This window comes from Heptranchias perlo, unplaced genomic scaffold (assembly GCF_035084215.1).
Source record: "Heptranchias perlo isolate sHepPer1 unplaced genomic scaffold, sHepPer1.hap1 HAP1_SCAFFOLD_258, whole genome shotgun sequence".
Classification (NCBI taxonomy): domain Eukaryota; kingdom Metazoa; phylum Chordata; class Chondrichthyes; order Hexanchiformes; family Hexanchidae; genus Heptranchias; species Heptranchias perlo.
In genome coordinates, this window is record NW_027139270.1 from 157,796 (window position 1) to 174,664 (window position 16,869).

General features: G+C 47.9%; 1 protein-coding gene across 2 annotated transcripts in view; it reads left to right on the plus strand.

Moving 5' to 3' along the window:
* LOC137310523 (disintegrin and metalloproteinase domain-containing protein 33-like) overlaps positions 1-16,869 on the plus strand; it is a 382,320-nt gene that overhangs the window by 157,085 nt on the left and 208,366 nt on the right. For both annotated transcript variants that reach the window (XM_067978293.1, XM_067978294.1), the window contains exon 13: positions 15,454-15,543. In XM_067978293.1, coding sequence (XP_067834394.1) covers positions 15,454-15,543 — 90 coding nt within the window. The remainder of the gene's footprint in view (positions 1-15,453; positions 15,544-16,869) is intronic.

Sequence of the window (16,869 nt, forward strand, 5' to 3'; positions counted from 1 at the left end):
AGCACATCTTCCCTTTCCAGTGCTGGAACTGGATCTTTGATCAATACTGTCACCCCCTCCTTTTTTCCCTTCTTTATTTTGGTGAAGACCTTGTAGCAGGAATATTAAGTGACCAATGCTCCTTCTTTGAGCCTGGTCTCTGTTATTCCCACTATATCATGCACACTGTGTGCATTTACACCCATGCATTCCAAACCTGCCATCGTCTGCCTTGTCTTTCCCCGTCTGATCCCTATTTCTGAACTACTTTTTATTCTAATTCTATCTGTCCCTCCCAGTCCTCTGTGCAGCTTGTTTCTCCTCTCTAACGTTTCATCCTGGTGCCCAGCCCCCTGAGGAATTAGTTTAAACCCTCCCCCACAGCACTAGTTAACCTCCCCGCGAGGACATTGCTCCCAGCTCTGTTGAGGTGCAACCCGTCCATCTTGTACAGATCCCTCCTGCCCCAGAACTGGTCCCAATGCCCCAGGAATCTGAAGCCCTCCCTCCTGCACCGTTTCTCCAGCTGTGCATTAACCTGTCTTATCCGACTGTTCCTATACTCACTACGCGGCACCAGGACTAATCCAAAGATCACTACCTTTGAGGTCCTGCTTTTTAACTTCCTCCCTCGCTCCTGAAACTCTGACTGCAGCCCAGTAATTCCCTCCCTAAATCTCACCGCCTCTCTAAATCTCTCTCCTTTTTTAAGATGCTCCTTAAAATCTACCTGGGAGTGAACTATAGACCCCCAAACAGAGGGAGATAGAAGAGCAAATATGTGGGCAAATTTCTGAGACGTGCAAAACTAATCGGGCAGTAACAGTCAGGGATTTAAAACAACCCGAATATTAACTGGGATAGAATCAGTGTGAATGGTATCGAGGGAGCAGAATTCTTAAATTGCATACAGGAGAATTTTTTTAGCCAGTATATAGCAAGCCCAACGAGAGGGGGGGCAGTTCTGGACTTAGTTTTGGGGAATGAAGCTGGGCAGGTGGAAGGAGTATCAGTGGGAGAGCATTTTGGTGGGAGTGATCATAATTCAGTTAGTTTTAGCATAGTTATGGAAAAGGACAAAGACAGAGCAGGAGTTAAAGTTTTCAATTGGGGAAAGGCCAATTTTACTAAACTGAGAAGTGATTTAGCAAAAGTAAACTGGAAACAGCGACTTGAAGGTAAATCAGAGTCAGAGCAGTGGGAGACATTCAAAGGGGAGATTCAAGGGGTTCAGAGTAAACATGTTCCCATAAAGAAAAAGGGAGGGGCTGTCAAATCTCGAGCCCCCTGGATATCAAGGAGCATACAGGGTAAGATAAGGCAAAAAAGGGAAGCTTATGTCAGATACCGAGAGCTCAATACTACAGGAAGCCTAGAGAAAGTGCAGGGGTGAAATTAAAAAGGAAATTAGGAAAGCAAACAGAGGGCATGAAAAAATATTAGCAGATAAAATCAAAGAAAACCCAAAGATGTTTTATTAATATATTAAGAGCAAGAGGATAACTAAGGAAAGAGTAGGGCCTATTAGAGACCAAAAAGGTAACCATAAGATCATAAGAGATAGGAGCAGGAGTAGGCCATTCGGCCCCTCGAGCCTGCTCCGCCACTTAATGAGATCATGGCTGATCTGATTTTTACCTCAACTCCACTTTCCCGCCCTTTCCCCATATCCTTTGACTCCCTTGCTGATCAAAATTTGTCTAACTCAGCCTTGAGTGTATTCAATGACTCAGCCTCCACAGCTTTTTGGGGTAAAGAATTCCAAAGATTCACGACCCTCTGGGAGAAGAAATTCCTCCTCATTTCCATCTTAAACGGGCGACCCCTTATTCTGAGACTATGCCCCCTAGTTTTAGATTCCCCCATGAGGGGTAACATCCTCTCAGCATCTACCCTATCGAGTCCCCTCAGAATCTTGTATGTTTCATGATGTGGAGATGCCGGTGATGGACTGGGGTTGACAATTGTAAACAATTTTACAACACCAAGTTATAGTCCAACAATTTTATTTTAAATTCACAAGCTTTCGGAGGCTTCCTCCTTCCTCAGGTGAACGATGTGGAAATGAAATCCTCGAAATGAAGTCGCATTTATAATTCACAGAACAATGCTTGGTGATTACAGACAGTTTTTTCAACTGCCCGTTGCCAAGGCAATCAGTGTGCAGACAGACAGGTGTTACCTGCAAGGTCTCCGAATATACAAATCACCAAAAAAAAACAACAAACAAAAAAAAAACAGAGATAGAGAGGTAGAAACATAGAAAAGACAGCAACTGACCCGTTATATTAAAAACAGATAACATTTGTTCGCTGGTGGGGTAACGTGTAGCGTGACATGAACCCAAGATCCTGGTTGAGGCCGTCCTCATGGGTGCGGAACTTGGCTATCAATTTCTGCTCGACGATTTTGCGTTGTCGTGTGTCTCGAAGGCTGCCTTGGAGTACGCTTACCCGAAGGTTGGTGGATGAATGTCCATGACTGCTGAAGTGTTCCCCGACTGGGAGGGAACCCTCCTGTTTGGCGATTGTTGCGCGGTGTCCGTTCATCCGTTGTCGCAGCGTCTGCATGGTCTCGCCAATGTACCATGCTCTGGGGCATCCTTTCCTGCAACGTATGAGGTAGACAACGTTGGCCGAGTCACAGGAGTATGAACCATGCACCTGGTGGGTGGTGTCCTCTCGTGTGATGGTGGTATCTGTGTCGATGATCTGGCATGTCTTGCAGAGGTTACCGTGGCAGGGTTGTGTGGTGTCGTGGATGCTGTTCTCTTGAAAGCTGGGTAATTTGCTGCGAACGATGGTCTGTTTGAGGTTGGGTGGCTGTTTAAAGGCGAGTAGTGGAGGTGTGGGGATGGCCGTAGCGAGGTGTTCGTCCTCATTGATGACATGTTGAAGGCTGCGGAGAACATGGCGTAGTTTCTCCGCTCCGGGGAAGTACTGGACGACAAAGGGTACTCTGTTGGTTGCGTCCCGTGTTAGTCTCCTGAGGAGGTCTATGCGATTTTTTTGCTGTGGCCCGTTGGAACTGTCGATCGATGAGTCGAGCGTCATATCCCGTTCTTACTAGGGCGTCTTTCAGCGTCTGTAGGTGTCCATCGCGTTCCTCCTCGTCTGAGCAGACCCTGTGTATTCGCAGGGCCTGTCCATAGGGGATGGCCTCTTTGACGTGGTTAGGGTGGAAGCTGGAAAAGTGGAGCATCGTGAGGTTGTCCGTGGGCTTGCGGTAGAGTGAGGTGCTGAGGTGCCCGTCTTTGATGGAGATTCGTGTGTCCAAGAAAGAAACTGATTCTGAGGAGTAGTCCATGGTGAGCTTGATGGTGGGATGGAACTTGTTGATGTTATCGTGTCGTCTCTTTAGTGATTCCTTGCCGTGGGTCCATAGAAAGAAAATGTCGTCGATGTATCTGGTGTATAGTGTTGGTTGGAGGTCTTGTGCAGTGAAGAAGTCCTGCTCGAACTTGTGCATGAAAATGTTGGCATATTGGGGTGCGAATTTGGTCCCCATGGCTGTTCCGTGTGTTTGGGTAAAGAACTGGTTATCGAAGGTGAAGACATTGTGATCCAGGATGAAGCGGATGAGTTGTAGGATGGCGTCCGGAGAGTGGCTGTTGTTGGTGTTGAGTACTGAGGCTGTTGCAGCGATGCCGTCATCGTGGGGGATACTGGTGTATAGTGCCGAGACGTCCATCGTGGTGAGAAGTGTTCCTGGTTCAACTGGTCCGTGGGTACTGAGTTTTTGTAGGAAGTCTGTAGTGTCGCGACAGAAGCTGGGGGTTCCCTGTACGATGGGTTTCAGGATGCCCTCGATGTATCCAGAGAGGTTCTCACGCAGGGTTCCGTTGCCTGATACGATGTCCCCTCAGCTGGACATGTATGCTCAAGCTGTCAGGAAATGCGTCAATGCCAGATTCATCAGCCGCACTCGGAAGACAGTCCAGAATGTCACCCGAGCACAACGCAACGCCATCAACGCTCTCAAGACCAACCGCAACATCGTCATCAAACCAGCGGACAAAGGAGGAGCCATTGTCGAACAGAACAGAATGGACTATTGCAAAGAAGCATACCGACAACTGGACAACCAGGAACACTACAGACGGTTACCCGCAGATCCGACCAAAGAACACACCCACCAGCTCAACAAACTGATCAAGACCTTCGATCCAGACCTTCAAACCATCCTACGCACTCTCATCCCACGTACTCCCCGCGTGGGAGACTTCTACTGCCTCCCAAAGATACACAAAGCCAACACACCCGGACGTCCTATCGTATCAGGCAACGGAACCCTGTGTGAGAACCTCTCTGGATACATCGAGGGCATCCTGAAACCCATCGTACAGGGAGCCCCCAGCTTCTGTCGCGACACTACAGACTTCCTACAAAAACTCAGTACCCACGGACCAGTTGAACCAGGAACACTTCTCACCACGATGGACGTCTCGGCACTCTACACCAGTATCCCCCACGATGACGGCATCGCTGCGACAGCATCAATACTCAACACCAACAACAGCCAATCTCCGGACGCCATCCTACAACTCATCCGCTTCATCCTGGATCACAATGTCTTCACCTTCAATAACCAGTTCTTTACCCAAACACACGGAACAGCCATGGGGACCAAATTCGCACCCCAATACGCCAACATTTTCATGCACAAGTTCGAGCAGGACTTCTTCACTGCACAAGACCTCCAACCAACACTATACACCAGATACATCGATGACATTTTCTTTCTATGGACCCACGGCAAGGAATCACTAAAGAGACGACACGATAACATCAACAAGTTCCATCCCACCATCAAGCTCACCATGGACTACTCCTCAGAATCAGTTTCTTTCTTGGACACACGAATCTCCATCAAAGACGGGCACCTCAGCACCTCACTCTACCGCAAGCCCAAAGACAACCTCACGATGCTCCACTTTTCCAGCTTCCACCCTAACCACGTCAAAGAGGCCATCCCCTATGGACAGGCCCTGCGAATACACAGAGTCTGCTCAGACGAGGAGGAACGCGATGGACACCTACAGACGCTGAAAGACGCCCTAGTAAGAACGGGATATGACGCTCGACTCATCGATTGACAGTTCCGACGGGCCACAGCAAAAAATCGCATAGACCTCCTCAGGAGACTAACACGGGACGCAACCAACAGAGTACCCTTTGTCGTCCAGTACTTCCCCGGAGCGGAGAAACTACGCCATGTTCTCCGCAGCCTTCAACATGTCATCAATGACGACGAACACCTCGCTATGGCCATCCCCACACCTCCACTACTCGCCTTTAAACAGCCACCCAACCTCAAACAGACCATCGTTCGCAGCAAATTACCTAGCTTTCAAGAGAACAGCGTCCACGACACCACACAACCCTGCCACGGTAACCTCTGCAAGACATGCCAGATCATCGACACAGATACCACCATCACACGAGAGGACACCACCCACCAGGTGCATGGTTCATACTCCTGTGACTCGACCAACGTTGTCTACCTCATACGTTGCAGGAAAGGATGCCCCGGAGCATGGTACATTGGCGAGTCCATGCAGACGCTGCGACAACGGATGAACGGACACCGCGCAACAATCGCCAGACAGGAGGGTTCCCTCCCAGTCGGGGAACACTTCAGCAGTCATGGACATTCATCCACCGACCTTCGGGTAAGCGTACTCCAAGGCGGCCTTCGAGACACACGACAACGCAAAATCGTCGAGCAGAAATTGATAGCCAAGTTCCGCACCCATGAGGACGGCCTCAACCGGGATCTTGGGTTCATGTCACGCTACACGTTACCCCACCAGTGAACAAATGTTATCTGTTTTTAATATAACGGGTCAGTTGCTGTCTTTTCTATGTTTCTACCTCTCTATCTCTGTTTTTTTTTTGTTTGTTGTTTTTTTTTGGTGATTTGTATATTCGGAGACCTTGCAGGTAACACCTGTCTGTCTGCACACTGATTGCCTTGGCAACGGGCAGTTGAAAAAACTGTCTGTAATCACCAAGCATTGTTCTGTGAATTATAAATGCGACTTCATTTCGAGGACTTCATTTCCACATCGTTCACCTGAGGAAGGAGGTAGCCTCCGAAAGCTTGTGAATTTAAAATAAAATTGCTGGACTATAACTTGGTGTTGTAAAATTGTTTACAATTGTATGTTTCAATAAGATCTCCTCTCATCCTTCTAAACTCCAATGAGTATAGACCCAACCTGTTCAATCTTTCCTCATAAGACAACCCTTCCATACCCGGAATCAACCTAGTGAACCTTCTCTGAACTGCCTCCAATGCAAGTATGTCCTTCCTTAAATAAGGGCACCAGAACTGTACACAGTACTCCAGGTGTGGTCTCACCAGCACCCTGTACAGTTGGAGCATGACTTCCCTGCTTTTATACTCCATCCCCCGAGAAATAAAGGCCAATATTCCGTTTGCCTTCCGGATTACCTGCTGCACCTGTATGTTGACTTTTTGTGTTTCATGTACGAGGACACCCAGATCCCTCTGTACCGCAGTATTTTGTAGTATTTCTCCATTCAAATAATATTTTGCTTTTTTATTTTTCCTCCCAAAGTGGATGACTTCACATTTTCCCACATTATATTCCATCTGCCAAATTTTTGCCCATTCACTTAACCTGTCGATATCCCTTTGCAGACACTTTGTGTCCTCATCACAACTTGCTTGTCCACCTATCTTTGTATCATCAGCAAATTTGGCCACAATACACTCTGTTCCTTCATCCAAGTCATTGATATATATTGTAAATAGTTGAGGCTCCAGCACTGAGCCCTGCGGCACCCCACTAGTTACAGATTGACATTTTGAAAATGACCCTTTTATCCCGACTCTTTGTTTTCTGTTAGTTAGCCAATCCTCTATCCATGCCAGTATATTACCCCCAACACCATGAGCTCTTATCTTGTGCAGTAATCTTTTATGTGGCACCTTATCGAATGCCTTTTGGAAATCCAAATATACTGCATCCGTTGGTTCCCCTTTATCCTGCCCGTTACTTCCTCAAAAAACTCTAATAAAGGTGGCAGATGGAGTATAATGTGGGGAAATATGAGATTATTCACTTTGGTAGGAAGAATAGAAAAACAGAATATTTTTAAATGGTGAGAAACTATTAAATGTTGGTGTTCAGAGAGATTTGGGTGTCCTCGTACAAGAAACAGAAAGTTAACATGCAGGTACAGCAAGCAATTAGGAAGGCAAATGGTACGTTGGCCTTTATTGCAAAGGGGTTGGAGTACAAGAGTAAGGAAGTCTTACTACAATTGTACAGGGCATTGGTGAGACCTCACCTGGAGTACTGTGTACAGTTTTGGTCTCTTACCTAAGGAAGGATATACTTGCCTTAGAGGCAGTGCAACAAAGGTTCACTGGATTGATTCCTGGGATGAGAGGGTTGTCCTATGAGGAGAGATTGAGTAGAATGGGCCTATACTCTCTGGAATTTAGAAGATTGAGAGGTGATCTCATTGAAACATATAAGATTCTGAGGGGGTTTGACAGGGTAGATGCTGAGAGACTGTTTCCCCTGGCTGGAGAGTCTGGAACCAGGGGGCATAGTCTCAGGATAAGGGGTCGGCCATTTCAGACTGAGATGAGGAGGAATTTCTTCACTTAGAGGGTTGTGAATCTTTGGAATTCTCTACCCCAGAGGGCTGTGGATGCTGAGTCATTGAATATATTCAAGGCTGAGATCGATAGATTTTTGGACTCTCGGGGAATCAAGGGATATGGAGATCGGGCGGGAAAGTGGAGTTGAGGTCAAAGATCAGCCATGATCTGATTGAATGGCGGAGCAGGCTCGAGGGGCCGAATGGCCTACTCCTGCTCCTATTTCTTATGTTGTTATAGAAGGATGTGAAGGCCTTAGAAAGGCTGCAGAAAAGATTTACTGGAATGATTCCACGAATGAGGGACTTCAGTTACATGAATTGACTGGAGAAGCTGGGATTGTTCTCCTTAGAACAGAGAAGGTTGAGAGGAGATTTGATAGAAGTGTTCAAAATCATGAAAGGTTTAGATAAAGTAAATAAAGAGAAACAGTTCCGATTGGTGGGAAGGTCGAGAACCAGAAGGCAGAGATTTAAGGTGATTGGCAAAAGAACGAAAGGCGACATGAGGAAAAGTTTTTTACACAGCATGTAGTTAATATCTGGAATGCACTGCCCGAGGGGGTGGTGGAGACAGATTCAGTTGTGGCTTTCAAAAAGGAATTTGTTAAATATTTGAAGGGAAAAAATTTTGGAGGGCTACAGGGAAAGAGCGCGGCAATGGGACTAACAGGATTGCTCTTGTGGCCGAATCGCCTCCTTCTGTGCTGTAACGATTCTATGATTCTATATATACAGTGTAACGTGATATACACAGTGTAATGGGATATACACATTGTAATGGGATATACAGAGTGTAATCTGATATAAACAGTGTAATGGAATATACACATTGTAATGGGATATAGACAGTGTAATGGGATATAGACAGTGTAATGGGATATAGACAGTGTAATGGGATATACGCAGTGTAAGGTGATATCCAGTGTAATGGGATATATACGGTGTAATGTAATATACACAGTGTAAGGTGATATAGACAGTGCAAGGCGATATACATAATGTAATGTGATATACACAGTGTAAGGTGATATACAGTGTAATGTGATATACACGGTGCAATGTAATGTACACAGTGTAGTGTGATATATATAATGTAATGTGATATAGACAGTGTACGGTGATATAGACAGTGTACGGTGATATAGACAGTGTAAGGTGATATAGACAGTGTAAGGTGATATAGACAGTGTAAGGTGATATACACAGTGTAAGGTGATATAGACAGTGTAAGGTGATATACACAGTGTAATGGGATATAGACAGTGTAAGGTGATATACACAGTGTAAGGTGATATAGACAGTGTAAGGTGATATACACAGTGTAATGGGATATAGACAGTGTAAGGTGATATACACAGTGTAATGGGATATTCACAGTGTAATGGGATATTCACAGTGTAATGGGATATACACAGTGTAATGGGATATTCACAGTGTAATGGGATATACACGGTGTAAGGTGATATAGACAGTGTAAGATGATATACACAGTGTAAGGTGATATACACAGTGTAACGGGATATTCACAGTGTAATGGGATATATACGGTGTAATGTGATATACACAGTGTAAGGTGATATACACAGTGTAAGGTGATATACACAGTGTAAGGTGATATACACAGTGTAAGATGATATACATAATGTAATGTGATATACACAGTGTAATTGAATATACACAGTGTAATGGGATATACACAGTGTAATGGGATATATATAGTGTAAGGTGATATACACAGTGTAATGGGATATATACAGTGTAATCTGGGGGACTTTAATCTGAATATAGACTGGGCAAATCAAATTGACAAAGTAGTTTGGAGGACGAGTTCATGGAATGTAATCAAGACTGTTTCTTACAGCAATACGTCATGGAACCAACCAGGGAACAGGCCATTTTAGACCTTATATCGTGTAATGAGACAGGGGTCATTAGTAATCACACAGTAAAAGAACCTCTGGGGAAGAGTGATCATAATATGATAGAATTTCACATAGAGTTTGAAAGTAACGTACGTAAATCAGAAACTAGAATCTTAAACTTAAATAAAGCCAATTACGTAGGTATGAGGGGCGAGTATATGGTAGATTGGGAAATTAAATTAAAGGGTTTGACAGTTGAAAAGCAATGGCAAACATTTAAAGAAATATTTCAATATTATCAACAAGTATACATTCCATTGGAAATAAAAACTCCACGGAAAAAGTGATCCATCCGTGGCTAACGAAAGAAGTTAAGGATGGTATTAGATTAAAAGAAGAGGCTTATAATGTTACCAAAAGAGTAGTGAGCCTGAGGATTGGGAGAGTTTTAGAAACCAGCAAAGGACGATCAAAAATTTATAAAAAGGGAGAAAATAGAATATAAAAACGGATTGTAAGAGCTTCTACAGTATGTAAAAAGGAAGAGAGTAGAGAAAGTAAACCATCCAGGACAAAGCAGCCCGCTTGATTGGCACCCCATCCACCACCCTAAACATTCACTCCCTTCACCACCGGCGCACTGTGGCTGCAGTGTGTACCATCCACAGGATGCACTGCAGCAACTCGCCAAGGCTTCTTCGACAGCACCTCCCAAACCCACGACCTCTACCACCTAGAAGGACAAGAGCAGCAGGTACATGGGAACAACACCACCTGCACGTTCCCCTCCAAGTCACACACCATCCCGACTTGGAAATATATCACCGTTCCTTCATTGTCGCTGGGTCAAAATCCTGGAACTCCCTTCCTAACAGCACTGTGGGAGAACCTTCACCACACGGACTGCAGCGGTTCAAGAAGGCGGCTCACCACCACCTTCTCAAGGGCAATTAGGGATGGGCAATAAATGCCGGCCTCGCCAGCGACGCCCACATCCCATGAACAAATAAAAAAGAAACGTGGGTCCCTTAGAGACTGAGAGAGGAGAAATTATAATGGGGAATCAGGAAATCAGAGATATTGAACAAATATTTTGTATCTGTCTTCATAGTAGACGACACAAAAAGCAAACCAGAAATAGTGGGGAACCAAGGGGTAAATGAGAGTGAGGAACTTAAAGTAATTAATATCAGTAGAGAAAAAGTACTGGAGGAATTAATGGGACTAAAAGTCGATAAATCCCCTGGACCTGATGGCCGACATCCAAGGGTTCTAAAAGAGGAGGCTGCAGAGATAGTGGATGCATTGGTTGTGATCTTCCAAAATTCCCCAGATTCTGGAACGGTCACAGTGGATTGGAAGGTAGAAAATGTAATCCCGCTATTCAATCAAGGAGGGAGAGAGAAAACAGGGAATTACAGGCCAGTTAGCCTGACATCAGTCATCGGGAAAATGCTGGAATCCATTATTAAGGAAGTGGTAACAGGGCACTTAGAAAATCATAATATGATTAGGCAGAGTCAACATGGTTTTATGAAAGGGAAATCGTGTTTGACAAATTTATTAGAGTTTTTTGAGGATGTAACTAGGAGAGTAGATAAAGGAGAACCAGTGGATGAAGTATATTTGGATTTTCAAAAGGCATTCGATAAGGTGCCACATAAAAGGTTGTTACACAAGATAAGGGCTCATGGGATTGGGGATAATATATTATCATGGAAAGAGGATTGGTTAACGGACAGAAAACAGAGAGTAGGGATAAACGGGTCATTCTCAGGTTGTCAGGCTGTAACTAGTGGGGTATGACAGGGATCAGTGCTCGGGCCTCAGCTATTTACAATCTATATTAATGACTTAGATGAAGGGACCGAGTGTAATGTATCCAAGTTTGCTGATGATACAAAGCTAGGTGGGAGAGTAAGCTGTGAGGAGAACACAAAGGGCTCAATTTTCAAAATCGGGGAAGAGGGGCATTGAAAATTGCCACCATTTCAAACCCGCCTCTAACCCGCCCATTTCTGGTTTTCACGGGGGTGGGATGAGGGGTGGGCGACCAAGCTGCTCCCAGGAGGCAGGTCGGGCCTTAAATCCTTTCATGGAGGCTCCATTTTTCACTAATTCCCGATTTCAACCCCAGGGGGCCGGGATTCCTGGGTCTTCTGTTTTATGCCTCATGAAAGGAGAAATGTAAGGAATCTTACAACACCAGGTTATAGTCCAACAATTTTATTTTAAAATCACAAGCTTTCGGAGATTATCCCCTTCGTCAGGTGAGTGAGTGAATGAGAGGTTCTCAAATCGCATATCTTATATTAGGCTGGGACACCATCACACCAATCAAAGGTGTCGTTGGAGTTCAGACAGGTTAGCCACGGAAAACAGTAGGTCCCAGTATGCTGAATACACATTGTGTCAAATTACACAGACAGAGAGAAAGAGACCCGAAAGGCAGAGAGAGAGAGAGAATTTTCAGTTGTATTAAAAACAGATAACTTTTTTTTCTTCGCTGGTGGGGTTACGTGTAGTGTGACATGAACCCAAGATCCCGGTTGAGGCCGTCCTCATGGGTGCGGAACTTGGCTATCAATTTCTGCTCGACGATTTTGCGTTGTCATGTGTCTCGAAGGCCGCCTTGGAGAACCCTTACCCGAAGATCGGTGGCTGAATGTCCTTGACTGCTAAAGTGTTCCCCGACTGGGAGGGAACCCTCCTGTCTGGCGATTGTTGCGCGGTGTCCGTTCATCCGTTGTCGCAGTGTCTGCATGGTCTCGCCAATGTACCATGCTCTGGGGCATCCTTTCCTGCAACGTATGAGGTAGACAACGTTGGCTGAGTCACAGGAGTATGAACCATGTACCTGGTGGGTGGTGTCCTCTCGTGTGATGGTGGTATCCGTGTCGATGATCTGGCATGTCTTGCAGAGGTTGCCGTGGCAGGGTTGTGTGGCAGGGTTGTCTCAGTCGGGGAACACTTTAGCAGTCAAGGACATTCAGCCACCGATCTTCGGGTAAGCGTTCTCCAAGGCGGCCTTCGAGACACACAACAACGCAAAATCGTCCAGCAGAAGTTGATAGCCAAGTTCCGCACCCATGAGGACGGCCTCAACCGGGATCTTGGGTTCATGTCACGCTACACGTTACCCCACCAGCAAGGGAAAAAAAAGTTATCTGTTTTTAATACAACTGAAAATTCTCTCTCTCTCTCTCTGCCTTTCGGGTCACTTTCTTTCTGTCTGTGTAATTTGACACAATGTGTATTCAGCATACTGGGACCTACTGTTTTCCGTGGCTAACCTGTCTGAACACCAACGACACCTTTTGATTGGTGTGATGGTGTCCCAGCCTAATATAAGATATACGATTTGAGAACCTCTCATTCACTCACTCACCTGACGAAGGGGATAATCTCCGAAAGCTTGTGATTTTAAAATAAAATTGTTGGACTATAACCTGGTGTTGTAAGATTCCTTACATTTGTCCACCCCAGTCCATCACCGGCATCTCCACATCATGAAAGGAGGCGAGAAGGCCCGAGACTAACAGGTAGGTGCCTAGAAAGGCACAGCTTGTGGGCCCGGAGGAGCAGGAGTGCTTCCCCCAGGCCTAACAAGCCTACCTGCACCGACCCCCACCCCTGACGATCACAGACCCCCAACCCCTGATCACGGACCCCCGACCCCTGATCACGGACCCCTGATCACGGACCCCCGACCCCTGATCACGGACCCCCGACCCCTGATCACGGACCCCCGACCCCTGATCACGGACCCCCGACCCCTGATCACGGACCCCCTCCAATTGTGGACCCCCCCATGACCGCAGACCCCCCCCCCCCGATCGTGGACCCCTGACCCCAACCCTCCTCCTTTTACCCGGATCTCCCCCCTCCAACCCCCGATCCAGATTTCCCGATCCCGATTCTCCCCCTCTGACCCCCGACCCCGATCCTCCCCCTCCAACCCCAATCCTGCCCCTCTGACCCCCGACCCCGATCTTCCTCCTCCGATCCTGATCCCTCGACGCTGATCCGACCCCGACCCCCAACCCCAATCTACCCCTTCAACCCCCAATCCTCCCCTTCCGAACCCCGATCCTCCTCCGACCCCGATCTTACCCCTCTGACCTCCGATCCTCCCCCTCCGATCCCTGATCCTCCCCCTCCGACCCGGGACCCCGATCTTCCACCTCCGACCCCCGGCCCCGATCCTCCTCCTCCAACCCCGACCTCCGACCCCGATCCACCCCCTCCGACCCCCGATCCTCCTCCTCCTCCGACCCCAACCCCGATCCTGCCCCTCCGACCCCCGACCCCATCTTACCCCTCTGACCTCCGATCCCCTGACCCCGATCCTCCCCCTCCGACGACCCCTGACCCCGAACCTCCCCCTCCAACCTCGACCCCAACCCTAATCCTCCCCCTCTGACCCCGATCCTCCCCCTCTGACCCTCGATCCTCCCCCTCCGACCCCCAACCCTGATCCTCCAACCCCGACCCTCCCCCTCAATGATCTCGCCCCCCCCCATGACTGACCCCGATCCCATCCCGTATGACTCATGACCGACCTATGCCCACCCGTGCCTCCCCCCTACCATCCATACAAACAAAGACCGACCTGCAGACGTCCTGCCCCTGACCGCTGTCCCGTCTGACTGAGACCAGTCTGTCAATCAGCCGCTCAGCCGGACGGGAAACCAACAGCAAAAAATAAAAGACGTCCTTACGTCAAAATCATACGGATCTCCAGGAATCCCGGACTAATGGGTTTCCCTTCCTCAAATTAATCTCCCGACCCCTTCCTGGCTTCATTTTAAAATCACCCCCAAAGAGTCTGCAAAGGGATATAGACAGGTTAAGTGAGTGGGCAAGAAGGTGGGAGATGGAGTATAATGTGGGGAAATGTGAGGTTATTCACTTTGGTCGGAAGAATAGAAAAACAGAATATTTTTTAAATGGTGAGAAACTATTAAATGTTGGTGTTCAGAGAGATTTGGGTGTCCTCGTACAAGAAACACAAAAAGTTATCATGCAGGTACAGCAAGTAATTAGGAAAGCAAATGGTACGTTGGCCTTTATTGCAAGGGGGTTGGAGTACAAGAGTAAGGAAGTCTTACTACAATTGTACAGGGCATTGGTGAGACCTCACCTGGAGTACTGTGTACAGTTTTGGTCTCTTATCTAAGAAGGATATACTTGCCTTAGAGGCGGTGCAGCAAAGGTTCACGAGATTAATCCCTGGGATGAGAGGGTTGTCCTATGAGGAGAGGTTGAGTAGAATGGGCCGATATCTCTGGAGTTTAGAAGATTGAGAGGTGATCTCATTGAAACATATAAGATTCTGAGGGGGTTTGACAGGTTAGATGCTGAGAGGCTGTTTCCTCTGGCTGGAGAGTCTAGAACCAGGGGGCATAGTCTCAGGATAAGGGGTCGGCCGTTTCAGACTGAGATGAGGAGGAATTTCTTCACTTAGAGGGTTGTGAATCTTTGGAATTCTCAATCCCAGAGGGCTGTGGATGCTGAGTCATTGAATATATTCAAGGCTGAGATCGATAGATTTTTGGACTCTCGGGGAATCAAGGGATATGGGGATCGGGCGGGAAAGTGGAGTTGAGGTCAAAGATCAGCCATGATCTGATTGAATGGCGGAGCAGGCTCGAGCGGCCGAATGGCCTACTCCTGCTCCTATTTCTTAAGTTCTTATGTTCTTACACAGTGTAATAAGATATGGACAGTGTAAAGTAATATACACAGTGTATCATAGTAGGTACAGCACAAAAGGAGGCCATTCGGTAATGTGATATGCACAGTGTGATGGGACGTACACGGTGTGATGGGACGTACACGGTGTGATGGGACGTACACGGTGTGATGGGACGTACACGGTGTGATGGGACGTACACGGTGTGATGGGACATACATGGTGTAATATACCCTGTGAACCGTGTACAGTAACGTGTGTTCACTGTGTGTTGTAGGAGTGTGTGAACCCATGCTGTAACGCCAATAACTGCACACTGAGGGCAGGAGCTCAATGTGCTCACGGAGTTTGCTGCAAGAACTGTAAGGTATGAGAATCCGTTAGATCAGCACTCCAAACTGACCAATCCAGAGAGGGCTAGGACCTAAGATACAACCAATCCTGGGTGTGGAATGGGGAGAGCACCGACCAACCGTGAGAGGGGGTGGGACAAACACTGACCAATCCTGAGAGGGGGGAGAAAAGATGCTGGGGATATGGGATCCGGACTGTCCGCTCCCGACAGATGATCCAATCCGGACTGTCCGCTCCCGACAGATGATCCAATCCGGACTGTCCGCTCCCAACAGATGATCCAATCCGGACTGTCCGCTCCCGACAGATGATCCAATCCGGACTGTCCCCTCCCGACATTGACCCAATCCGGACTGTCCGCTCGCAACAGATGATCCAATCCGGACTGTCCGCTCCCGACATTGACCCAATCCGGACTGTCCGCTCCCAACAGATGATCCAATCCGGACTGTCCGCTCCCGACAGATGATCCAATCCGGACTGTCCGCTCCCGACAGATGATCCAATCCGGACTGTCCCCTCCCGACAGATGATCCAATCCGGACTGTCCGCTCCCGACAGATGATCCAATCCGGACTGTCCGCTCCCGACATTGACCCAATCCGGACTGTCCGCTCCCGACATTGACCCAATCCGGACTGTCCGCTCCCGACAGATGATCCAATCCGGACTGTCCGCTCCCGACAGATGACCCGATCCGGACTGTCCGCTCCCGACAGATGATCCAATCCGGACTGTCCACTCCCGACAGATGATCCAATCCGGAGTGTCCGCTCCCGACATTGACCCAATCCGGACTGTCCGCTCCCGACAGATGATCCAATCCGGACTGTCCGCTCCCAACAGATGATCCAATCCGGACTGTCCGCTCCCGACAGATGATCCAATCCGGACTGTCCGCTCCCGACAGATGATCCAATCCGGACTGTCCGCTCCCGACATTGATCCAATCCGGACTGTCCACTCCCGACAGATGATCCAATCCGGACTGTCCACTCCCGACAGATGACCCAATCCGGACTGTCCGCTCCCAACATTGACCCAATCCGGACTGTCCACTCCCGACAGATGATCCAATCCGGACTGTCCGCTCCCAACAGATGACCCAATCCGGACTGTCCACTCCCGACAGATGATCCAATCCGGACTGTCCGCTCCCAACAGATGATCCAATCCGGACTGTCCGCTCCCGACAGATGACCCAATCCGGACTGTCCACTCCCGACAGATGACCCAATCCGGACTGTCCGCTCCCAACAGATGACCCAATCCGGACTGTCCGCTCCCGACAGATGATCCAATCCGGACTGACCGCTCCCAACAGATGATCCAATCCGGA